The sequence below is a fragment of the Piliocolobus tephrosceles genome, chromosome 8 (assembly GCF_002776525.5).
Source record: "Piliocolobus tephrosceles isolate RC106 chromosome 8, ASM277652v3, whole genome shotgun sequence".
NCBI lineage: Eukaryota > Metazoa > Chordata > Mammalia > Primates > Cercopithecidae > Piliocolobus > Piliocolobus tephrosceles.
Window position 1 is genome coordinate 8,433,977 of NC_045441.1, and position 25,891 is coordinate 8,459,867.

A 25,891-nucleotide genomic window follows, 5' to 3' on the forward strand; every position below is an offset into this window, starting at 1 on the left:
GTACATATACACACACACACATATGTATATGTATATATGGCCAGGTGTGCTGGCTCATGCCTGTCATCCCAGCACTTTGGGAGGCTGAGGCAGGTCGACCACCTGAGGTTAGGAGTTCAAGACCAGCCTGGCCAACGTGGAGAAACCCCATTTCTACTAAAAATACAAAAATTAGCTGGACATGGTGGCGCATGCCTGTAATCCCAGCTACTCAGTAGGCTGAAGCAGGTGAATTGCTTGAACCCAGGAGGTGGAGGTTGTGGTGAGTGGAGATCTTACCACTGCACTCCAGCCTGGGCAACAGCAGGACTCCATCTCAAAAAACAAAACAAAACAAAAAGCAATAACAACAACAACAACAAACCCCACATGTTTATTTTTGTTTTTTTATTTCTTAATTTCCCCATCACCAAATAGAGTTACAATATTTTATATTTTAACCTTTTAATTCCATTTTTTCATGATTTCCATGAACTCTTTGAAATTCCCTCACATTTTATTTAAAATTTTTGTGGCTTTTAGTGGGAGAGTAGTCTGCTATAATGCTGAAAATAGAAGTTGTCTTTTATCTTAGTCTTCATCTTAACACAGCATTGATCATTCACTCAGGATATCTCCATTTGTTCCTTTTTTTTTTTTTTTTTCCTGAGACGGAATCTTGCTCCGTCACCCAGGCTGGAGTGCAGTGGTGTGATCTCGGCTCACTGCAACCTCCATCTCCCGGGTTCAAGCAATTCTGTCTCAGCCTCCCGAGTAGCTGGGACTACAGGTGCACATCACCATGCCCAGGTAATTTTTATATTTTTAGTAGAGACAGGGGTTTCACCATGTTGGCCAGGCTAGTCTCGAACTCCCGACCTTGTAATCTGCCTGTCTTGGCCTCCCAAAGTGCTTGGATTACCGGCATGAGCCACCGCGCCTGGCCATTTGTTCTGTCGCCCAGGCTGGAGTGAAGTGGCACGATCTCGGCTCACTGCAAGCTCCGCCTCCTGGGTTCCCGCCATTCTCCTGCCTCAGCCTCCTGAGTAGCTGGGACTACAGGCACCCGCCACCACACCTGGCTAATTTTTTTTTGTATTTTTAGTAGAGACGGGGTTTCACCGTGTTAGCCAGGATGGTCTCGATCTCCTGACCTCGTGATCCGCCCACCTTGGCCTCCCAAAGTGCTGGGATTACAGGCGTGAGCCACTGTGCCCGGCCCATTTGTTCTTTTTTTAAAGGGACAAGGTCTTGCTCTGTCGCCCAGGCTGGAGGGCAGTGGTGTGATCATACCTCACTGCACCCTTGACCTCCCGGGCTCAAGTGATCCTCCTGCCTCAGCCTCCCAAGTAGCTGGGGCTTCAGGCTCATGCCATCATGCCTGGCTAATTTTATTTTTCTTCATAGACATGAGGTCTTGCTATGTTGCCCATGATGAGTCTCGAACTTCTGGGCTCAAAAGACCCTCCTGCCTTGGCTTCCCAAAGCACTGGAATTACAGACGTGAATTACCACGTCCATCCTTCATTTGTTCTTATTCATGTCAGTTGTCTATTGTTTACTTCACTGAAGGTCTTGAGTTGGGCCTGGGTTTTGTGTTGGAACTTCCTTTCTCTAAACCCTAGTTTTTTTTTTTTTTTTTTTTAACCAATTAAGGGACTACATGATTGCTGAGATGTCCTTCTAGGTGCTGACCATGGGTCTGTGATTTTATACATGTATTTGTATTTCTTGTCCTTTGATGCATTCTGTCTGTAATCTCTCTCTGTAATACCCTAGACTGGGTGGCGGGGGGGGGCAGAACGCGGGAGGGTGGGTCTGGAGCTAGAGGGACCTGACCTCCAGGGCGTGGAGCTCTGGACTCTCTCTGACCTAACCCAAACCTTGGCTGTTCCCTAGGTACCATCTGCCTTGCTCAAGAAATGGCCTGCCCTTGCTGGCACTTGTTGTCCACTTCCCAGAGGATGAAGGAGGATCACGGGAGCCTGTACCTGGACAATCTGGAGAGTTTGGGAGGAGAACTGAGCTCAGTACAAAAGGAGACACAGGTGACGGGAGAAACAGTCATCTAGCCCAAGACACAGCTTCTCTACCCTTCTTCAAGCCATGTGAGTGCACACATGTAGCTGTTTGTAGCCCTTCCCACCTTCTCTGCCAGCATCTATGCCTTTGAGGAGCTTCTTGCATGTCAGATCAACCCTCCACCTCCCCATACTCACAGTGATTCTATCTTGCTTGTATGTGAAATTTGCTAAAAGTCCTTTAAACTCTTCTGAGCTTCCTGAGTGACATTTTTGCTGGGATTTTCAATAAAAAGAAGGGCTACTTTGTTCATCCATACCTCAAAAACAAAGCCTGCAGGGCAGGAGGGGAGGGAGGAATATTACAAGATAACCAAGTGAAATGAGATTTTGCAAAACAGAAACCGTACAGAATACAGAATATACTCGGGAGAATGGCAACTATTTGGGCTGGTGGCACAGGGGTAAAAGAATTTACAAAGACGGTTGTAGATAAAGAAAGGCAGATTTATTAAAGGAATTATAAAAGTACATTGCTGGGCTGGGCACGGCGGCTTATGCCTATAATCCCAGCACTGTGGGAGCTGAGGCGGGCAGATCACCTGAGGTCAGGAGTTTAAGACCAGCCTGATCAACATGGAGAAACCCTGTCTCTACTAAAAATATAAAATTAGTTGGGCGTGGTGGTGCATGCCTGTAATCCCAGCTACTTGGGAGGCTGAGGCAGGAGAATCGCTTGAACCCAGGAGATGGAGGCTGCGGTGAGCCGAGATCGCACCATTGCACTCCAGCCTGGGCAACAAGAACGAAACTCCGTCTCAAAAAAAAAAAAAAAAGTACATTGCCAGGGAGCAACAGGCAGAACCAGCAGACAAGGAGCTGACTGTAAGGAAACAAAGACTTGCTGGAGATCTGATGGCATACTGTTTATGCTGTATGCTGAAGAGGGCTTTGTGCAGTACTGATAATGCCAACGTTGCAGTGAGCTAACTCGCAGGTGTCTGGTGATAGTTTGGGCACAGGAAGATTGTGAGTTATTTGCACAGTAGGGTTACGTGTCCTGGACCATGAAGAAAGGCAGACTTGTAGCTTATCTGCTTCTTCTTTTTGCTTTCCCCTCCTCCTGCCAACCTGACTCCTTTTCCATAATTAGGACTGCACATTAGCCAATCAAAATATCTGGCATTCCATCATTTTCCTATAGCCAGAGGCCTCCTGAGTGCTCCTCCAGTGTGCTCCATTCACAGCCCTATGGTGCTTACATCATGGGGAGCACTCAGCCTCCCAGCAAGAATGGGTGTAGCTGGGAAGAACACATGCTTGGGGCAGTGGGGCAGCTAGAACAGTGATCCAAACCCTCCACTGGCTTCATCTCTGTATTATTCTGTTTTCACGCTGCTGATAAAGACCTATCCGATACTGGGTAATTTATCAAGAAAAAGAGGTTTACTTGATTCACAGTACCACATGGCTCGGGGTGCGGGGGTGCTCACAATCATGGCGGAAGGCAAAAGGCATGTCTTACATGGTGGCAGGCAAGAGGTAATGAGAACCAAGCAAAAAGGGAAACCTCTTATAAAACCATCAGATCTCGTGAGACTTATTCACTACCACGAGAACAATATGGGGGAAACCACCCTCATGATCCAATTATATCCCACTGGGTCCTTCCCACAATACGTGGGAATTATGAGAGCTACAAATTCAAGATGAGATCTGGGTGGGGACAAAGCCAAACCATATGAATTTCCATCCTTCATCTCAAAGATATCACCTACCAATGGCTTCCCACTGCTCTCTCCAAAAAACAAATGTGCAGAAAAAGCTGTCAGCACTTAAGCAGTGCAACTTCTAAAGCAAGTGCAGGGACCGTGGATGTCTTTTGGGAGAGAAGATGCCATGGACATGGCTAGAGTCACGTGGACTCCATAGTGATTAAATAGCATTCATTGAAGGTGAACTCATGTGGTGCACCTTGGAGTAAAAAGAGATTTGAGAATTTGTCCCTGTTCCTAGAGACAAACACCCAAGCAGAAGAACTAAGATATACACACTTGAACAACCAACAGTCACTAGGTGCTTTAGTTAATTTTTTTGGAATTTCTTTTTTTCTTTTCTTTTCTTTTTTTTTCTTTCTTTCTTTCTTTCTTTTTTTTTTTTTTGGAGACAGAGTCTAACTCTGTCACCAGGCTGGAGTGCAGTGGCACAATCTTGACTAACTGCAACTTCCACCTCCCTGGTTCAAGCGATTCTCCTGCCTCAGCTTCCTGAGTAGCTGGGATTACAGGCGCGTGCCACCATGCCCAGCTAATTTTTGTATTTTTAGTAGAGACGGGGTTTCAGCACATTGGCCAGTATGGTCTCGATCTCTTGACCTTGTGATCCGCCCGCCTCGGCCTCCCAGAGTGCTGGGATTACAGTCGTGAGCCACCGCGCCCGGCCTGGAATTTCTTATTACATTTCTCCCCAAAAGGTATCTTGGGAGTTTCTTATAGGGATATGATTACAGCCTAGCTCCAAATTGTCTCACTTTTCCATCTTGAAAAAGAAACCATAGGAACTGAAATTGTCAGTGAAACTAGGAATAGAGAACATCTACAAACTCCAACTTATATATCTGTGGCCCAAACCACCCCAATCCAGCAGAACCAGTTTGGGAAGTCACAGATGGGGGACTGGCTTGGTGGGCACAGTAGGGCAGATTAGAGAACATATAGGGGTTCTAGTGGTAGCAAATTTCAAATCATTAGCAAATATCAACCCTCAGATGCCTGAGAAGGATCCACCCTGAGGGGGAATGGCTATGAATGCAATAGAGAACAAACATGGTGGGATGTGTGTTGGGGAGGGGTGAAGACATGGAAAGTGCATTGGGGCCTGTAGAGGGAAAGATTTAAGAATCAGCCTGTTTTAGTTATTTCAGCTTAGAATTAGAATAGGCCAGTAGTCCATGACTCACCTCCCCCAACTTCTCACCCAAATTCCTATAAATAACCAGAAAAGAATGGAAATTCGGCCTGGTGCAGTGGCTCACACCTGTAATCCCAGCACTTTGGGAGGCTGAGGCGGGCGGATCATGAGGTCAAGAGATCGAGACCATCCTGGCCAACATGGTGAAATGCCATCTCTACTAAAAATACAAAAATTAGCTGGGCATGGTGGCGCGCACCTGTAGTCTCAGCTACTTGGGAGGCTGAGGCAGGAGAATCGCTTGAACCCAGGAGGCAGAGGTTGCAGTGAGCTGAGATCACGCCACTGCACTACAGCCTGGTGACAGAGCGAGACTCTGTCTCAAACAAACAAACAAACAAACAAACAATGGAAATTCATGCCACCAGTGAAAGCTAGGATTGATGATGGATTTATTGCCAGAACTTGGAAAGAATTTTTACTAAAGGCCTAAAAAAACTGGTCAAATAAAAAAATTAAATGAAAATCAAATCCACAAAGATTAGAAACCAGTCTTAGCCAATTTTGGTGAGTTGAGCATTCTCATATACATTTGATGGGAATGTGAATTGGCATGAACTTTCTGGAAAGTATTTTATAGTAGCATGCATTAATAGGTTTAAAAATATTCATACCTGGTGGCCCAGGAGTTGAATTTTAGGAATTTATTCTAAGGAAATAACCAGGGGTGAGGTCAAATATTTATATACAAGAATGCTTGTTCCAGGTTACTTACAATAGCAAAAATAAAAGAGTATGTTCTAGATTATTTCTCCCATGTTGAAATACTTTTTAAAAGTATAGTATATTTAGAGGATGGAATATTATACAGGCATTAAAAATGTATTTTTAAGTGTCCTATTTGGAAGAAATAAAAACTTATAAACAAAGAAGCCTGGAGAAAGGCTGCATCTGATAACATGGCAGACTAAATAGTTGGGCTGATTCTTCAGCCAAAAACAACAGAAACGATAAAATACATAATAAAATCTAAAGGTATCAGAGAGATAACAAAATAGTAATGCATTATAAGATAACATCAAAGTAAAGAATAATACCTAGAGAAATCGTCTTGCAGAGATTTGATTTTTTAAAACTATGCCTAAAGTTTACTCAAGGAAGGGCATCTGATAGGAGAGCTTTCCCCCCATAAACCAAGGACTGCAAAAGGCTGGATTATCAGAAGAGACCAGGTGCGTTCAGGATGCTATGGTCATAGACAAGGGCTGGCTTATCAATGTGAGGGTGAGATATAAGTCACCTATCCCGTACCCCTACCACCAGGCACCAGCAAGGCAATTTGTCTTAGTGCCAAGCTGAACAACCACAAAACCACAAAGATTTGTGGTTGAGAAGTTGCAACCACAAATCACCCCTCAATATTTGCAGCCCAAATTCATATTACTATTGTAGCATGGTTCAAAAATCCTCAAATTATAAATTTGGTTTACAATGACCCTGGACTGGTGATGCTGACAAGAAAAAAATTTACGTGGAAGAAAAAAAATATATAACCTTCTCTAGATAAATTCACTTTATCCTGGAACTCAAAGAAGTTTCACAAAAACGTTTCCAAGGAAAATGAGTAGCCTGTCACACAAGGAAACCAGGTACCATCGTATGTTCGAGGAAGATGTGTTTGAGGAATGCCCCCAATTAATGTTCTGGGGATGTTATTTAATGTTCTGGACACATAGTTAATGTCCTGGGGACAGTATTTAATGCTCTAGGGACATTATATAATGTCCCCAGAACTCATAAATCAATAAGAAAGAGATAAACAGCTTAATAGAAACACAAACAAAAGTCAGTTCACAGAAAAGGGAAGGCAAGAAGTTAATGAAAGTAGGAGTAATGACTGACCTCACTCATAATGAAGAACATGCAAATTAAAAAATGAGGTAACATTTACCTCACCTGTCAATTGGCAACAATGAAAGCTGGATAATGGCAGAGATGATGAGATATGGGAAATGGATGCTGTTGGGTACTCCTGGTGGAAGTGGCAGTGGAAATAGATAACAGAAGGAGATCTGAGGGGACTTCAGATCTCAGAATTATCAGGCTCAACTCTATTTACTATGTATAAAGAAAAGCCTAAACATATAGGTAAATTCTTCTTTTAAAAGATCAATCTAGAATATTTGGAAAAAATCCAATAGAAATTCTAGAAATGAAAAAATATATTAATTAAAACAAAAATATGGGCGGCCAAGTGGGGAGGATTGCTTGAGCTCAGGAGTTTAAGACTAGCCTGGGAAACAGTGAGACTCCGTCCTTAAAAAACATTTTTTAAAGATTAGCTGGGTGTGGTGGCTCATGCCTGTAGTTCCAGCTATTTGTGAAGCTGAGGTGGGAGGATTGCTTGAACCCAGGAGTTGAAAGCTGTAGTGAGCTATGATAGCACGGCTGTACTCCAGCCTAGGTGACAGAGCAAGACCTTGTCTCTAAAACAAACAAACAAACAAAAACTGTAGATTTTGTAGCATATTAGAAACAGCTGAAAAGTGGGTTATTAATAAAAAGGTGAAGAAATAAACCCAAGTTAAATATGGACAGACAAGAAAAATATGAAAGTGGGACAGAGACAGTGAGGATAAAGCGAGATGGTCTAACACCTATGTTATATTCTAGGAGTTCATTATTCTATAAATATATATTTTTAGCAAATACTGTATCAGACACTTTGCAAAGTGCTGGAGAAGAGTAAGACAAGAGGGTTTCCTGTTTCCTGAGTGGATTCTGGAATAACACTGGGCCATCCAGTTGAGGCAGACTGCCTTCAGGCTGGGCGTGGTTGCTCATGCCTGCAATCCCAGCACTTTGGGAGGCCAAGGGGGGAAGATCGTTTGAGTCCAGAAGTTGGAGACCAGACTGGGCAGCATAGAGAGACCCCCTCTCTGCAAAAAAATTGAAAAAAAGTCCCAGGAGACTGAGGTGGGAGGAATGCTTGAACTCAGGGCTTCGAGGTTGCAGTGAGCTGTGATCTCACCACTGCGCTCCATCCTAGCACAGAGAACGAGACTTCTCTCTCAAAAAACAAAAACAAAAACAGACAAAAAACCCCCACAAAAAACAGCTCTGATGCTGGTTCCTCCAGGAAGCCTTCCCTGACTACACACACACACACACACACACACACACACGCACACTACTCGGGGTCAGGCACCTCTTATGTGAGCCCATAAGACCCAGTGCACCCTCTATCTCCTCTGCCCCTATGGCCAGCGTGAAAGGGACCAGGACAGCAGGGACCAGGGCTGCAAAACAACTCCTGAACTAACTTAGGCAAACAATTCCAGGAATCTAGAAAGCAGAACAGACCGGGTGAGCAGACCAGGAAAACAAGCCCTACCCCTACCCTACCCCTACCCTGCAAGCCCCTGATAAACGTCATCAGTGTTTCAAAATGTAACCGAAATACCAGAAATGGCGGGAACCGATCATAATCAGCCAAATCACCTTGTTCAAATGTCAGCCAATCCTAAGTCTGATATGTACAAAATCCCCTATGACTCTGTACCTGTTTACCCCTGACCATAAAAATGCTGTCTGGAGCCCAGTTAAGGAACTTTCCCACTCGTCTCATGACTAGTGAGGAAGTTCCAGGTTCGAACCTGTAATAAAGATCTTTGCCGCTTGGCTTTGACTCCGGACTCTGGTGGTCTTCTCTGGGGAATAAGCGGTCTGGGCATAACATCTGGGGGCTCGTCCGGGATTTCCCCCAAGCCCACCACACCCCATGTCAAGGGATCCTGATCTGTAAGTAAGCCGGCTCTGTCTCTGTCTAGTTCCCTGAAAATCTCGCGAGATCTGTAGTCTGTATTGCAGGTGGCACAGTCTTGGCGGACACGCTAAAAGACAGCCACCGGGGACTGGCGGGAGACGTCCCCCGGTGCCCATCTGGGGGCCTCCACATGTGGTTGTCCCGTCTGACTCTGGTTGGAAATTAAGTCTGACACGCGCTTGCGAATGTTTGCTGTTCATCATTGTTTGTCTGTCGTTGTTAAGTGTTAAGTCTAAACCTCTTCTTCCTTCCCAGGACTTGCCTGATATTTACCTCCACTGAACACTTATTTTTGTTCCCCCCTTCTCCCTGTAGGAACAGCCTGAGAATGGGCGGCACCCAGAGCACGCCGCTCTCCCTCTTTGTTAATAACTTCAAAGATGTTAAGGCTCGGGGACATGACCTAAGTGTAGAACTCAAAAAAGGAAAGCTAGTTACCTTCTGCCGCTCGGAGTGGCCCACCTTTGGCGTAGGATGGCCCTCTGAAGGAACTTTCTGTCTCTCTATAATTACTAAGGTAAAAACTAAGATTTTCCTGCCGGGGCGGTCAGGACATCCTGATCAGATTCCTTACATTCTAGTGTGGCAGGATCTTGTAGAAAACCCGCTGCCCTGGTTAGCCCCGTTTATCCCTGAGCCCTGCAAGGTCCTAGTAACGCGACCTACAAAACAAAAGACCCCCTCTGCTCCTCCGACCCCTGTGTTGCCTGATAGCCAGGACCCCCTACCGTTGGAACCCACACTTCCGCCACCATACCCACATCCCATTCCACAGGCTCCGGTTCCTCCGGGCGCCTCTGCAATGCAGCACGGAGACCGGGAGGCAGAAGCAGCCGAAAACGAAAATGACCTGGGGGGACCGGCCGGCCGAACACGAGGCCGTGCACAACGTGAACAGGCTTCCCGACCCCCTGAGTCTACTGTAGCCCTACCCCTTAGAGAAATAGGCTCACTCAATGAAACCGGGTTTTCTCGCCTCATGTATTGGCCCTTCTCCACTAGTGATTTGTACAATTGGAAGTCCCAAAATGCTCGCTTCTCGGACAATCCTAAAGATCTAACCTCATTGTTAGACAGTGTCATGTTTACTCACCAGCCGACTTGGGACGACTGCCAACAACTCCTCTGAATCCTGTTTACCACGGAGGAGCGGGAAAGAATCCAGGTTGAGGCCAGAAAGCTGGTTCCAGGAGATGACGGCCAGCCTACTGCAAATCCTGATCTCATCAATGAGGCTTTTCCCTTGACCCGACCCAGATGGGATTATAATACGACAGAAGGTAGGGGACGACTGCTCATTTATCGCCAGACTCTAATGGCAGGTCTCCGGGCAGCAGCTCGCAAGCCCACCAATTTAGCTAAAGTATATTCTGTGCTACAAAGTAAGACAGAAAGCCCTGCTGTTTATTTAGAAAGACTAATGGAGGCTTTCAGGCAGTTTACCCCTATGAACCCAGAAGCACCAGAAAATCAGGCAGCCGTAGTAATGTCCTTTGTAAACCAGGCAGCACCAGATATTAAAAGGAAACTCCAGAAATTAGAAAGTTTAGAGGGAAAGCAGATTCAGGACCTCCTTCAGATAGCCCAGCGAGTTTATAATAATAGAGATACTCCAGAAGAAAAGCAATTTAGGGCAACTAAAGAAATGACCAAAGTTTTAGTAGCTGCCTTCCCCCAGGCAGGGAACGCCCAAGGTAGGAAGCAAGCCACGCAAGGCTCCAAACAAAGATTAGAAAAAGATCAATGTGCTTATTGTAAGGAGCGCGGTCACTGGATTAGAGACTGCCCAAAGAAAAGGAAACCAGCCAACTCAACCTCCATCCTCGTTACCCAGGACTCTGATTAGGGAGGACGGGGTTCGGAGCCCCTCCCTGAACCCAGGGTAACTTTGCAAGTGGAGGGGTCCCCAGTTCACTTCCTGGTTGATACTGGGGCGGAACGCTCAGTCCTAACCAGACGGATCGGAAAAATGTCTAAGAATACATCTTGGGTGCATGGAGCCACAGGCATCAAAAAATACCCCTGGACAACTCAGAGGACTGTGGACTTAGGAACAGGAAAAGTATCCCACTCCTTCTTAGTCATCCCAGAGAGCCCTTGCCCTCTATTAGGAAGAGACTTGTTAACAAAAATGGGGGCCCAAAACCACTTTGAGCCGGGGGGCCCCAGGTGACTGATTCCCAGAACCGACCGATATCCATCCTGACTGTCACCTTAGAAGATGAATACAGACTCCATCAGGAGCAGAAGTCTCCTGATCAGGGAATTCACTCTTGGCTCCAGCGTTTCCCTGAAGCATGGGCAGAAACTGGGGGCTTAGGATTAGCAAAACATCGGCCAGCTATATTTGTAGAAATTAAACCAGGAATAGACCCGGTCCAGGTACGGCAATATCCCATGCCCCTAGAGGCCAAAAAAGGAATTACACCCCATATCCGCCGGCTCTTAGACCAGGGGGTCCTACGGGCTTGCCACTCATCCTGGAATACTCCGCTGTTACCTGTCCGTAAACCCAACAGCACGGATTAAGGCCAGTGCAGGATCTAAGAGAAGTTAACAGAAGGGTCATGGATATACACCCCACTGTGCCTAATCCATACACCCTCCTGAGCGCCTTGCATCCAGAAAAACAGTGGTACACCGTCCTTGATTTAAAAGATGCTTTCTTCAGCCTACCTCTGGCCCCCAAAAGTCAAGAACTCTTTGCATTTGAATGGACGGATCCTGAGAGGGGCATCAACGGTCAGCTGACATGGACCAGGCTGCCACAAGGGTTCAAGAACTCGCCAACCCTGTTCGATGAAGCCCTTCATGAAGATCTGGGTGAGTACCGGCGGCAACACCCTGAAATAACTCTTTTGCAGTATGTTGATGATCTCTTAATAGCGGCCAGGTCCCCGGAAACTTGTGTTCAAGGGACTGAGGACCTCTTGAAGACTCTGGGGGAGCTAGGCTACCAAGCCTCAGCAACAAAGGCTCAGATCTGCAAGTCGGAGGTAACCTATCTGGGGTACCTATTAAAAGGGGGGCAACGCTGGTTAACCAGAGCCCGGAAAGAGACAGTCCTACGCATCTCTAGACCCCCATCGGCACGACAAGTAAGAGAATTCTTGGGGTCGGCGGGGTTCTGTAGGTTATGGATACCCAGGTTTGCAGAGTTAGCCAAGCCCCTATACCAGGCAACAAAAGAACAGCAGCCCTTCAATTGGACGGAAGAGGCTGAGCTGGCCTTCCAGCAGATAAAAACTGCTCTGTTATCAGCCCCTGCGCTAGGACTCCCTGATGTTTCCAGGCCCTTCCACCTATACGTAGATGAAAGTAAGGGCGTTGCAAAAGCTGTGTTAACTCAGTATCTAGGCCCCTGGCAGAGACCAGTCGCCTACCTGTCAAAGAAGTTGGATCCGGTGGCTGCTGGCTGGCCACCCTGTCTCTGGATAATCGCGGCAACCACCCTAATGGTTCAAGACGCTGACAAACTTACCATGGGGCAAGAGTTGCGCGTTACAACCCCGCATGCCATTGAAGGCATCCTCTGGCAGCCGCCGGACCGATGGATAAGTAACGCCCGGCTCACCCACTATCAAGGACTGCTGTTAAACCCCCTCAGAATAACTTTTCTGCCCCCAACATCTTTAAATCCTGCTTCACTGCTGCCAAATCCAGACTTGGACACCCCGTTCCATGAGTGCACTGAGATACTGGCTCAGGTGCATGGGGTGCGGGAGGACCTGCAAGATCGTCCGCTCCCCGACGCAGAACTCATCTGGTTCACTGATGGCAGCAGCTTCGTCCACCAAGGCCAGCGGTATGCAGGAGCGGCTGTAACGTCAGAGACTGAGGTAATCTGGGCAGAACCCTTGCCTCCAGGGACATCGGCCCAAAGAGCCGAACTGATAGCACTCACCCAGGCCCTCACCTTAGGGGCAGAGAAAAAACTAACAGTATACACGGACAGCTGCTATGCTTTCGCCACCGCGTACATACATGGGGCCGAAAGAGAGAGAGAGGGGACTATTAACAGCTGAAGGAAAAGAAATAAAAAACAAACAAGAGATCCTAGCTCTATTAACTGCTTTGTGGAAACCAAAGAAATTGGCTATCGTACATTGCCCAGGGCATCAGAAACCGACCACTCCGATTGCTCAAGGCAACTTTCTAGCAGACCAAACTGCAAAGAGTGTGGCAAAGGCTCCCAGTCAACTCCTTGCACTCCAGCTTCCTGATCCGGGTCCCCGGGACCTGCCATATCTCCCTGATTATTCAGAACAAGATCTCCAGTGGATCGACAAACTTCCCCTAAAACAGATCCAGAATGGGTGGTGGACTGATACTAATGACCAAACCATCCTGCCAGAAAAATTAGGACAAGTGTTAGAACACATCCACCGAACCACCCACCTGGGTGCCCGGCAGATGATAAACTTGATCAGACGCTCCAAGCTCAAGATTAGACATATAGCCGAGACGGCCAGCAGCATCGTGACCAATTGCAAAGTCTGCCAGCTGAATAATGCCTACCCTCAATCACAGGCTACACAACAGGAACAAGGCTCAGGGGAACCAGGCCCGGTATCTACCGGGAAGTAGATTTTACTGAGATAAAGCCAGGGAAATATGGGTATGGGTACTTACTTGTTTTTGTAGATACTTTTTCAGGATGGACTGAAGCGTTCCCAACCAAGAGAGAAACTGCTCAGGTGGTAACAAAGAAAATTTTAGAAGAAATTCTCCCCAGGTATGGATTCCCCGTCCAGATAGGGTCAGATAATGGACGGGCTTTCGTTGCCAAGGTAAGTCAGGACTTAGCTTCCATTCTTAGGGCAGATTGGAAATTACATTGTGCTTACAGGCCCCAAAGCTCAGGACAGGTAGAAAGAATGAATCGGACCTTAAAGGAGACCTTAACTAAATTGACTATGGAGACTGGCGCTAATTGGGTAGTCCTTCTCCCCTACGCTCTGTTCCGGGCCCGTAACACCCCTTACAGACTAGGCCTTACCCCTTATGAAATCATGTATGGCAGACCTCCACCCCTGGTTCCCAGCCTGAAAGGTGATCTGCTCAAATCTGAAATAGAAAATGTCTCTGAACTCTTATTCTCCCTACAAGCTTTACAGAAAATTCATCAGGAAATCTGGCCCAAGCTGAAGGAACTATATGAGACCGGCCCCCCTCTGACACCCCATCCATACCAGCCAGGAGACTGGGTCCTGGTTAAGCGACACAGACAAGAGACCTTAGAACCCAGGTGGAAAGGACCACTCCAGGTACTCCTAACTACACCCACCACCCTAAAAGTGGAAGGCATCGCGTCGTGGATCCACCACACCCACGTCAAACCAGTGGACCCGACCTCAGATCTTCTCGGACCGATCACGGCAGCGACGGAGGCACCGACCACGTGGACTGTGGACAAAGCTAAGAATAATCCCCTAAAACTAACCCTGCGCCACAACCCCTGTAACCGTGTTTAGTTTACCTGCATTTTTATGCTTTGTACATCTAACCTTACTCTGGGAGACTCCATCAGGAAGAATCTTGTGGGGAAAAGAAAGAGATCAGCTTGTTACCGTGTTTATATAGAAGGAAGTAGACATAAGAGACTCCATTTAGTTCTGTATTTGAGATACTGTTAATCTGTGACCCTACCCCCAACTTTGTCCTTGCAAGAGACATGTGCGAAGGTGATTTAAGGTTAAAAGGATATTGGGCTGTGCAGGATGTGTCTTTGTTAAACAAGTACCTGAAAGAAGCTTGATGGTTAAAAATCCTGCCCCTCCCTGGGATTGGAACATCTCTGGGTAATACCCATTGTGTGCCTTGTTTACTGAGTAAGGAGAAAACGCCTTTAGGTATAAGGTGGGACTTGCTGGAGCAATACTGCCAAAAGGTTTATGGAGATGTCGCATATATATCTCAAGGCACAGCATTTTCCTTTAAACTTATTCATGTTACAAGGATTTTTTCATATGTCTTACTGCCGATTTCCTCCCTACAATAATCCTATTGTCCAGCCACTCCCTTATCCTTTTAATGGTAAAGATAATTCTCAATAAATACTAAGGGAACTCAGAGGCCGGTGCGGGCGTGGGTCCTCTATAAGCTGAGCGCCGGTCCCCTGGGTCCCGCTTTCCTTTCTCTATACTTTGTCTCTGTGTCTTATTTCCTTTTCTCAAGTCTCTCGTCCCACCTAACGAGAAGCACCCACAGGTGTGGAGGGGCAGGCCACCCCTTCAGAGTCTCCTCCCCGTTCGCTTGGCGTTTCTATCTAACAGAAAATTGGACCAACTATGCTCAGACACAGGGACAAGGCCATCTTCTGGCCACAGCTGATTGCCCTCCCCAAGGTTGTAGCTCTCCTATCTATGTTAACTTTACTGATTTTCAGGCAGAACCAGGGAAGGTCACCCCAGCTATTTGCTTTCTCTTTGACCAACAAGTCCCCTATTGTAAAAACACATGGGTTGAACAAAGTGTCGGTTGCCCCTATAGCTCATGTAAAATCCACACTGTCAAGACTCTCACGGCCTCAGAAACCCTCTCAAGCCAAGTGTGGAATTCCCATAATTTCTTTAAAACTGCCACAGGCTACACATGGGTTATCTGGGATCCCTGGGACTCCCATTGGACCTCCCAACAGAAAGGGGCCATGTATATGACATCAGGAACAACATGGCCTAGCAGCCGCCTATACCTATGGCGCTCACTAGTCCAGATAAGTCATACTGTCCACTCCAACATCCAAAAACAGGAAACTGAGTTAAACAAACAACTCTTGGCCTTGACTTCCTCACACCCCTTCTCCTGGCTGTCTCTTCTGAGAGAAGGACTACTTTTGGCAAACGCCACTGGCTTAGGCAATCTTTCTGCATGCTTCTTCTGCGCTGCCTTAGGACGACCACCCCTGACGGCCGTCCCGCTCCCAGCCCCCTTTGAAAACTCTCTAATGACAAACTCTAGCCAAGGATCTTCCCCCATCTCAGATGTCCCTTTGTTCTTAAACCCCAAACAGACACAAGTTTCATTTTGTTATTCAAACGCCGGCACCTCTCTCTGCAACACGACTTCCCCTCCTGACACTACCCTGTTCGCTCCCCCTGGTTCTTTCTTCTGGTGCAATGGCACTCTGCATAAAAATCTTTCCACCCAGGCCACTAAATCCCTCCTATGCCTCCCTGTCACACTAGTTCCCCAATTAACCTTACGAACCCCTGCAGAATACCTAGAATGGGATAACATGTGGGACAATATACAATCCCTCAAGACAAAACGGGCCATATTCCTTCCTCTGGTAGCCGGCATATCACTTACCACCTCTATTGTCGCAGCCGGGTTGGCAGGGAGAGCCCTATACAACTCCATTGCAGAAAATAACAAGTTATTCCAACAATTTTCTGTTGCAATGGAAGATTCCGCTGAGTCCCTAGCCTCCCTCCAGCGGCAACTTAACTCACTAGCACAGGTCACCCTCCAAAACCGCAGGGCCATAGACTTACTCACAGCGGAAAAAGGAGGTACATACATGTTCCTCAAAGAAGAATGTTGTTTCTATGTAAATGAGTCAGGGTTAGTTGAAGAAAGAGTCCAACGTCTGCACAAGTTAAGGTTAGATATGAAAAAACAACAGTTTACCTCCGCAGCTAATAACTGGTGGAATTCTTCCATGTTTTCTCTTTTAGCTCCCTTTCTAGGCCCCCTGATGTCTATATTACTCCTATTCACTATAGGCCCCTGTATAGTAAATAGAATACTGCAATTTGTAAGAGAAAGATTTGATACCATCCAATTAATGGTCCTCCGTAAGCATTACCAACCTCTTCCTCACCCTGAAGAAGAGGCTACACTGTAATAACTCGGGGTCCAGGATTGGACTCCCAGTTACCTGTGAGAGGGGGAAATGAAAGGGACCAGGACAGTAGGGACCAGGGCTGCAAAACAACTCCCGAACTAACTTAGGCAAACAATTCCAGGAATCTAGAAAGCAGAACAGACCGGGTGAGCAGACCGGGAAAACAAGCCCTACCCCTACCCTACCCCTACCCTGCAAGCCCCTGATAAATGTCATCAGTGTTTCAAAATGTAACCGAAATACCAGAAATGGCAGGAACCGATCATAATCAGCCAAATCACCTTGTTCAAATGCCAGCCAATCCTAAGTCTGATGTGTACAAAATCCCCTATGACTCTGTACCTGTTTACCCCTGACTATAAAAATGCTGTCTGGAGCCCAGTTAAGGAACTTTCCCGCTCCTCTCATGACTAGTGAGGAAGTTCCAGGTTCGAACCTGTAATAAAGATCCTTGCCGCTTGGCTTTGACTCCGGACTCTGGTGGTCTTCTCTGGGGAATAAGCGGTCTGTGCATTACAGGCGCAACGCCCTGGCCGCGAATAGTCACATAGGGACCGACTGGACTCTAAAGCCCCTTGGGGCAGGTGCTGTGTCCAGTAGTGTATCTGGCGATGCACCGAGTCCTCTCCACGGAGCGCAAGCAGGTGCAAAGGCACGGAGGTGGAAAGGGGCCTGGCGACAGAGCCCCTCCAGCTGAGCAGTCAGTCTTGGGGAAGCCCTGGTGGTCTCGCCTCGCCGGGCTCGGGCTCGTAACAGCAGGCTGGGATCAGCGACCATCGAGGCGCATCCGCCGAGACCTCCGAGCATCCTAGAGAGGACACGGAAGCGAGTCTTTCCTTACGCACCTGTCTGACAGCGTCCGCAGTTCACTTCCGGTCCGCGGAGGGCACTGGCGACCCTGGCGGGTGAGAGACTCCTCAGGGCCTCAGCGGGTGGCGGGCGAGGTGGTAAACGGCCGCGTGGACGGGTTTTGGTGCCGCTACGGGGCTCGGCGGCAGCGGGGTTGCACTAGAGCCCGTCTCCCTCCGCTCAGCCCCGGCTAGGGGCGGCAAGTCTCCGGAGCTGTGTTCCGCGGCCCCGAGGCCCTGCGGGTCTGGACTCTGAGGGGCCGGACTCTGAGGGGCCGCCGCGTTGTAGGCTCAGGTAGGAGCCAGGCTGATCCCGTTCTGCCAGGCTTGGCTTAGTGCAGGGCTGGCCACAAACCCGAAGAGATCTTGAACCAAAGCAGAACTCTCTGCAGAATCAAAGTAATCACGTAGGACACTCATTGAAAGAATAGTGATGGGCCAGCCTGGTCAACATAGCAAGACCCTGTCTCTACAAAAATTAAAAAGTAGCCGGGCATGGTGGCACGCGCCTGTGGTCCCAGCTACTCGGGAGGCTGAGGCAGGATAATCGCCTGAGCCTAGGAGTTCAAGGCTGCAGTGACTTACATTCATGCCACTGCACTCCAGCCTGGGAAACGTAGGAAGACCCTGTCTCCACAAAAATAAAAAAAATTAGCTGGTCATGGCGGTACTCGCCAGTAGTTCCAGCTGCTCTGGAGGCTGAGGTGGGAGGATCGCGTCATCCCAGGAGGCAAAGGCTGCAGTGATCGCACCACTGCTCTCCAGCTGGGGTGACAAAACCCTGAGACCCTGTCTCAAAAAGAAACAAAAGAGTAACAATGGGTGGGGGGAGATAAAGAATAGCAATGGGGCACCTTCTGTTTGTCAAATGGCAGAGATAAAAGATGAATGAGGATCTTTCTTGCCTCCAGGGAGTCTGTTAGAGGGAGACACATGGGTAAACGTTTGCACTGTAGTGCATTAAATGCACTAGTGGAGTGAACCAACACAATAGCTAGAAAGGAATGAAAGAGAAATCTTAATGTTGCAGAGTCAATGAATAGACTGAAAATATAAAATTGGTTTAAGTGGGGGTAGATAAATACACAAACTCCCAATAGAATATTTAGCAGACGCTTTGGTGTGCTTCCTGCCAGCTGCCTGTTCTCTGCTCCAGTCAGGTGATCTTTCTGTTTTCTGACAAGCAGGATCCCCTTCCCCTGATGCTTTGGACTTCCAAGTCTGTCTTCCCAGCCTAGGTCTTCCACCTAATCCACTTGGAAGTAAATAGGACTCATGCTCCAGTCTACTTCAAGCCTCTTGTTTTCCTTGATTACTTGGACTTTGATTAGTTTTCTCTCTTTTTGACTTTGCATGTTTTTTTTTGTTTCAATCTGTACCATGTATTTTGGGAGGCAGTGATCATCTAGTCTCTTTTTTTTTTCCTTCTGAAAAGTAGGAGGAGTAGTACTCACCCTATGGAAGTATTTTAAGTATTAAATGAAGTTTGTGTTCACATGCTTTCTAAATAGTAAAGCCTGTACAAGTTAGAAATCTTTTGATCGTTTATAATAATGGTATATATGTTGCTCCATTGTCTTTTTCAGGTTGAATGCACCATCACATCTAAGCTGTCAGCAAGTTTGTTGGTTTTAATCTCCAAAATACGTCTTGATTTTGTCTGACTCTTTGCCACCACCCTGATGTAAGCCCCTATCATCTCCTGCTTGAATCACTGTAAGTGCCATTTCCCTCTTGCCACCTCTAACCTATTCCCTGTCAACACACAGGCAGAATGACTTTTATAAAACACGTAGTTCCTTGCTAAAGTAAGAAATACGAATAAAGTTAATAATTCTTACTGTGGCGCAGGCTCTGGGTGATCTGGTTTCTCTCTGCCTCTGCCACCTCTTCTGTGGCAGCTCTGCCCCTCCCTCTGCTGAAGCCACACTGAAATATGGCTTGTTCTTGGACACCCTACGTAATTTCTTAGCCTCAGGGCTTTTGCCTGGAGTGCTCTTAGAATAACTGACTCATTCTCATCCTTGAGTGAGCCCAGTGTCGTGTCTTTAGAAAAGCCTTGTTCAAGTCAGTTGCCTCCTGTTAACAGAGCACTCTACTTATTTTCTTTCTAGAATTTGTCTCCACTTGCAGTTTTTAAAAAAGTTGCTTCCATTTGACTTTTTCTGTCTGCTGTACCAGCATATGAGTTTCAAGAGGGCAAGCTCCCAGTGTGTCTTGTTCTCTATTTTGTTTGTTGTTTCTGCCTGCCTGTTGTGTGTGTATTCGTATGTGTGTTTGTGTGTTGCATGTATGTTTCCTTTAGTATTGGAAGAGTAGGCCACGGCAACTAACCCAGTTATAACCCATTATATATTATTCTCTGATTATAGTGTTATTCTTCAGTGAGATCCTAAGTTGTTTGTGGGTATAAGCAAAATCTTAGACATTTTCTATTTAGTCTCTCTGCCTAATAGGTGCTTAGCAAATGATTACTATGTTGAATTGACCTGACTTTTGGGATCTGTGTTCAGTCTTTTGAAAATGCCTTGTAAAAGGTAATTACTGTGTTCTCCAGTGGAATATTCCTTGATGTAGAGACAGAACTGGGATGGGCTGACCTTCCACGTGTCTCTTGTTCTCAAAAGGGTCATTGGCGTGGTCATTCTCAGTCTCCTCGGAGGGAGTGTGAAGATGCTTAAAGAGCATCCAGAGATGGCGGAAGCTCCTCAGCAGCACTTGGGTGTTCCTGTGGTGAAACTGGAGAAAGAGTTGCCATGGGGCAGAGGAAGGGAAGACCCTAGTCCAGAGACTTTTCGGCTAAGGTTTCGGCAGTTCCGCTACCAGGAGGCAGCTGGACCCCAGGAAGCTCTTAGAGAGCTCCAGGAACTCTGTCGTCGGTGGCTGAGGCCCGAGTTGCACACCAAGGAGCAGATCCTGGAGCTGCTGGTGCTGGAGCAGTTCCTCACTATCCTGCCCCGCGAGTTCTACGCCTGGATCCGGGAACATGGCCCAGAGAGTGGCAAGGCTCTGGCTGCCATAGTGGAGGACCTGACAGAAAGAGCGCTGGAGGCCAAGGCGGTGGGTGAGGAGGGGATCCAGGTCTGGCACCCTTGGCGTGGGCAGGGAGTGTTAAAGAATCCAAAGATTTGAGGAAGCAGTAGGAGTGGATGAGGTGTGGAACCTCCCTCCTCTGCCCTCAGACTCCCTGAGGCCCTTTTTGGAGAGCAGTGGAGTTTTCAGCAAGAAAAGCCATTTCCAGGGGAGATGCTGTAATGCAGAAGGGCCTGAAGCCTCTGTTTGGTCATGAGAGCAGAGGCCTGGCCGTGTTTCCCTTGTGGGCATCAGGCAAAAAGAAGGCAGTTGTGATTGTTTTTGGGGTCCCTCATAGAACTGACCTTGCTTTGGACAGAGATGCCTCTGGGAAGGCAGAGAATCCTGCCTGAGGAATCTTTTTCCAGAAAAGGGTTGTCAGTAGCAGTGCTGTTTCTCTGTGGCTCACAGGGCCCCTATAACAATTCTCTGGTGCTGCTCTAATGACACCAAGTGACTTGCACCACACATGCTTCCTTGAGGTTCCAGCCATATTTCGGTCACTCTGTGGTACAGCCCCCTGATGGATGACTGGGAAAGGAGAGCAGGACTGATGACACCCTCTGGCCCACAAGTGCCCGTCCTTCTGTAGTTCAGCCTCCCGTGCACACTCTCGTCACCCTGACTTCCTGCCTTCAGAATCCTAAGAGAATTTTTTCCTACTCCCAACTCAGGAGCTTAAAAGTGGACCAGAAAGGCCTTGTTTTTGTGTGTTTTTCTCAATGTGAGAGTCCTCCTGATTTTCCTTGCTCTTTTTAATTTATTATTTTTGAGACAAGACAGGGTCAGGCGACAGCCCAGGCTGGAGTGCAGTGGCACAATCCTAGCTTATTGCAGCCTTGAGCTCCTGGCTCAGTTGATCCTCCCACCTCAGCCTCCTGAGTAGCTGACACCACAGGCATGTACCACCCTGCCTGGCTAATTTTTTTTATTTTTTGTAGAGATAGAGTCTCACCATGTTGCCCAGGCTTCCTGGCTCTCTTTAAAGCAACTGTTTCTCACTAGCCTATTCACTGCAGGGTCTAGGCTTTGCATTTTTTATTTTCAGTTTCTTCAATTAAGAATTTTTTTTTTTTCTAGTAGTGAGTATATTGTGCTGAAATCCTCAGCAGGATAATATTTGGGCTTGGTGATGGCAGGTAGAAGGGACCCTTGTGAAATGGCATGGACAGATAAAAGTTGCTCAGGGCCTGATGCAGGGAGTTTAGCTTCCTTTTCACTTCCTCACTGATGTCCTGGGGAAGAGCTCAGCTGATTTTTCCTGCCTCTCCCCTGAAGCTGGAGTGGTTCTTTTCTTGGTTTTCTTTTTAGATTTTAATTCAATTCCCTTCATAACAGCCTTGCCCAGGCCTCATTCTAATCAGTGTTGGGAACTGTTCTTAGGTTCCATGCCACGGGCAGGGGGAGCAGGAGGAAACGGCACTTTGCAGAGGCACTTGGGAGCCAGGCATCCAGCTGGGGCCAGTGGAGGTCAAGCCTGAGTGGGGGATGCCCCCTGGGGAAGGAGTTCAAGGTCCAAACCCGGGTACCGAGGAGCAGCTCAGTCAGGACCCTGGAGATGAGACGCGGGCCTTCCAGGAGCAAGGTGAGTAAGATGCAGATAGTGAGGATGTCAGGGCATAGGAAACTGCTATGCAGCCAACCCTCTTCAGAAACCCAGCAGTGGAGCAACTAAATTACCCGCGAGGTGTAATTGTGAATTTTCTTGGCTGCTTCCTCCACCTTAGGAAATAGATGAAGTGAAATTGTTTCTTCTCCCTTTACCCTCTGGTGTCTGGAGGGGATATCTGGGATCAAGCTTTCTTATTATTTTTCTTTCCTTTCCCTCAGATCCTTTCTAGAAACTACCAGGAAATATTCAGCTGACTTGCAGGAATACTTTTTCAGTGGGCAGATAAACTGTGTTCCCCAAAGTAATATGTAGCTTTATTTTGCTACTGAATCTCAAAGGGGGTTATTCCCAGAGTGTGACTGGGGAGCATGGGTAGCCCTAAAGGGACAGGGCTGGGACAATCTTGCCAGCTGAGAACAGGGCTGGAGACACCCAGGCCCCAGCTGAGAACAGGGTGGGGGACACCCAGGCCCCTGTGCATGGGAAAACATGATACCAAACTGAAAAGTGATTTTGTCTGGAGTCTCCTGGTTGCTGAGATTGTGTGCATCCGGTGGGGCACACCTTTGAACGAGCTAACAGCATGACATCACTGATCCTTCTGATCTTATGCTTTTTGTCCCTGCTCAGCACTACCTGTTCTGCAGGCGGGTCCTGGCCTCCCCACAATGAATCCCAGAGACCAAGAGATGGCAGCCGGGTTCTTTACCGCTGGACCGCAGGTGAGCTCTGACTCCCTTTCCAGAGATCGTGGTGTTGCTTTGAATGGGGTTCACCTTCCCCAGGGTTTCTCTGCACAACAATGCACCCTCCCCACCCCCAAGTTGAGTCATTCTCCCTTCCTAGTGCTGGTGGACCTGATGGTGTGGTTTCCTCCACTGAACCACCAGCCCCAGTTGTTAATTTGCATTGAACCTTACGTGTGGACCCTGAGCCACAGATGGACTATTTTTTTTTTTTTTGAGACGGAGTCTCGCTCTGTTGCCCAGGCTAGAGTGCAGTCAGTGGTGCAGTCTCGGCTCACTGCAAGTTCTGCCTCTTAGGTTCACGCCATTCTCCTGCCTCAGCCTCCCGAGTAGCTGGGGCTACAGGCGCCCGCCACCACACCTGGCTAATTTTTTGTATTTTTAGTAGAGACGGGGTTTCACTGTGTTAGCCAGGATGGTCTTGATCTCCTGACCTCGTGATCCACTCGCCTCGGCCTCCCAAAGTGTTGGGATTACAGGCGTGAGCCACCGCACCCGGCCACAGATGGACTCTTATAACTGTTACAGATAGAAACCCCCTAGGGCTATCTAGGCCATGCTGGTTGGCCCTGTGGTACCCCTTTGTGGTTGCCCTTTATGGATACTTCTGCTGCTGCTTTTTCTGTTTTGGAAACTTCCCTGTCCCCTAACCTCAGCAGGAATGTGGCTGACTCAGGGTTGGGGCTTCCAGGAGCATTGAGCAGGGTGGTCTCTGTGGCCACAGAGGCCACACTAGGCCACACTACCTCGTTAACATTACTCGTCTGCCACACATGATGTAACTGAAGCATAGATGGGGTGCTCTCTCTTCCACAGGGTGCTGAGTGCTACCAGGGAGGTGGGGGCTTTCCAGTGGGGCACCTTCCTCAAGGAGGCAAGTCTAAAAGAGTTCTTTGAAGAGGAAAAGGTGTTTGGCAGAAAAAAGAAGGAGATCAACTCTGGCCCTGCTCAACCTGTATTTGGGCAAGGCTGGATGCCAGCATCATTTCCCCTTCCTGTTCTCCAAGGACATACTTTGGAGGGGATGAGGAATGACATCAGCGCTTTTTAATTTGGTTGGACCCTCCCTTGTACTGTAATAGTTCTTCATGGTGCAGTGAGTGAGAAATTGAGGATGCATTTATTTTATCACAGCCTTGTTCTTAAGACAGGGCTTGGCTGAATGTGAACTTTCTTCTTGATGAGAAGGTAAATAGCGGCTGCCAGGCTCTGTCAAGCATGAGGTGTGAGTGGAGACTACTGCGGAGTGGAAATGAGGTGCCTTGGTTGTTAGGGGCAAGCTGAGCCCCAGCCACAGAGGCTCAAAACTACAGTGGCTCAAACAGGCAGATTACTCCAATTCAACTTTTGGGAGGAAGCTCGTTGGGAGGAAGTTGGATTACAGACATAAGCCACTGTCTCTGGCCTAGGATTCTTTCTTTATTCATAGCAATCTCCTGTTGTTGCAGGGGTTGGGGCCATTTAAAGATATGGCCCTGGCCTTCCCTGAGGAGGAGTGGAGGCATGTGACCCCAGCCCAGATAGACTGCTTTGGGGAGTACGTGGAACCGCAGGACTGCAGGGTCTGCCCAGGTGAGACTGTCTTCACCCACAGGTGAGGAACTGGGGAGTTCTGAAAGCTCAGGTCAGGGGTCCTGCCATAGCTCTGGCACTCCTGGCAAAGGAAGGAGACTTCATGGCACGTGGGTAAATGGGTCCAGCATGGACCACGGGACACGAGGAGCTGCTTTCTTGTGTCAAGTGAGGAGCCGAATAATGGAGAGGAAATCATGAGGCCATTATTCTGGCTGTATGGAGACAGGTCGGTCATGAGGACCCCCAAACACCTACATTGTGTCCATGATTAAAGACATCGAGGGCTTGAGAGCAAGATACCAACAGCAAAGATGGGGCATCTGAGCTTGTTCACGTATTTATTGAGTGCTTCCTGCATGTGGGCCCTGTGTTAGTGGTTTTCTCTTGGGGCAGGAAGTGGGCAGGACTAACGTGCATGAAAGCATCGGAGCTCACAGTGTGCACGTAGGAGGGCATGAGAGGGCTTCATGATGGGAGAGGTCGGAGTGGCCCGAGTCACAGAGGAAGCAGAGCTGCGCTAGGCCTCAGGTGGTGGCTGGGTTTGACCTAGACTCAGAGCCTGTGGGGATGCGGCCATTGTGTGTGACAGCAGCTCATGGGAAGAGGAGCAGCAAGAGAGAGCCCACAGGGGCTGCCAGCAGAGTGCACTGCAGGGCTTTGGGGCTGCCAGGGCGAGGGGCAGTATGGAAAGTCTGCATGGGTGGAATGAGGACAGCAGCGGGAAGAGGAAACACTGTGGCTGGAACGGCCTCTCCTTGTTCTTTGATTTTCTTCTTTTTTGTTTCATAACTTCTCTGTGAGTTGTGCACTGACCTCCCATCTGTACTGACCCCACCTGGCCTTTCCTTATCCTGAAATGCTTTGAAGGATGATCAAGATTATCCCTGTGCTTCCTTCAGGACATAAGAGAATCCATCCTGCCCCTCCACTTGCTGACCCTGACCTTGAGCATCTCCCTTGAGCTTTCCAGGTCTCAGTTTCCTCTGTTGTGGAATGAGACTGTTCATGGAACCTGTGCTCATGGTGCTATGAGGATGAAGGGAGGCGATACATCTAAATGTGTGGTGACCATGGTATTGTTAGATTGTTTAGTTAGTGCTGAAATATTACTAAGGGATTCTTGTAGGAGCCATCAGCCTTCACTCATTTATTCACCACAGAGCTGGACTTGGCACCTGCTCTGTGGCCAGTGCTGTTCTGGTCACTATGAAGAGTTAAAAATAAAGGTGCTTGCCTGTGGGATCTTAGAGTTCAGGGGAAGAGGCCATGTGCATGTGATAGTGGGATAGGGTAAGGGGCACTGGGCTCTTAGGAGACCTGGGTCCAGGGCATGGTTGGCACAGCGTGACAGTGATGTGAGTGGCAGAATGATGTCAGCATACTTTACGTGGAGATGTGTGATTGCTGTGATGGCAGAGGATGACAGAACAAAGCAGGGGCTCGAGTGACAAGC

General features: G+C 48.0%; 2 protein-coding genes across 19 annotated transcripts in view; both read left to right on the forward strand.

Moving 5' to 3' along the window:
* Window positions 1–14,387, forward strand: part of TMEM225B (transmembrane protein 225B) — a 35,286-nt gene extending 20,899 nt beyond the window's left edge. For 3 of the 12 annotated variants that reach the window (XM_026447610.2, XM_023192068.3, XM_023192063.3), the window contains 2 exons: window positions 1,879–2,087; window positions 9,052–14,387. In XM_026447610.2, coding sequence (XP_026303395.1) covers window positions 1,879–2,051 — 173 coding nt within the window. In that variant the 3' untranslated portion in view covers window positions 2,052–2,087; window positions 9,052–14,387. Of the gene's footprint in view, window positions 1–1,878; window positions 2,320–7,305 lie in introns of those variants that run through there. The other 9 variants (XM_023192067.2, XM_026447609.2, XM_023192062.2 and 6 more) reach the window with 7 other exon arrangements.
* Window positions 14,388–17,453: 3,066 nt separating this feature from the next.
* Window positions 17,454–25,891, forward strand: part of ZSCAN25 (zinc finger and SCAN domain containing 25) — a 55,459-nt gene continuing 47,021 nt past the window's right edge. For 2 of the 7 annotated variants that reach the window (XM_023192076.2, XM_023192070.2), the window contains exons 1-6: window positions 17,454–17,490; window positions 19,020–19,149; window positions 20,061–20,493; window positions 21,889–22,090; window positions 22,748–22,839; window positions 24,312–24,435. In XM_023192076.2, coding sequence (XP_023047844.1) covers window positions 20,107–20,493; window positions 21,889–22,090; window positions 22,748–22,839; window positions 24,312–24,435 — 805 coding nt within the window. In that variant the 5' untranslated portion in view covers window positions 17,454–17,490; window positions 19,020–19,149; window positions 20,061–20,106. The other 5 variants (XM_023192075.3, XM_023192071.3, XM_023192073.2 and 2 more) reach the window with 5 other exon arrangements.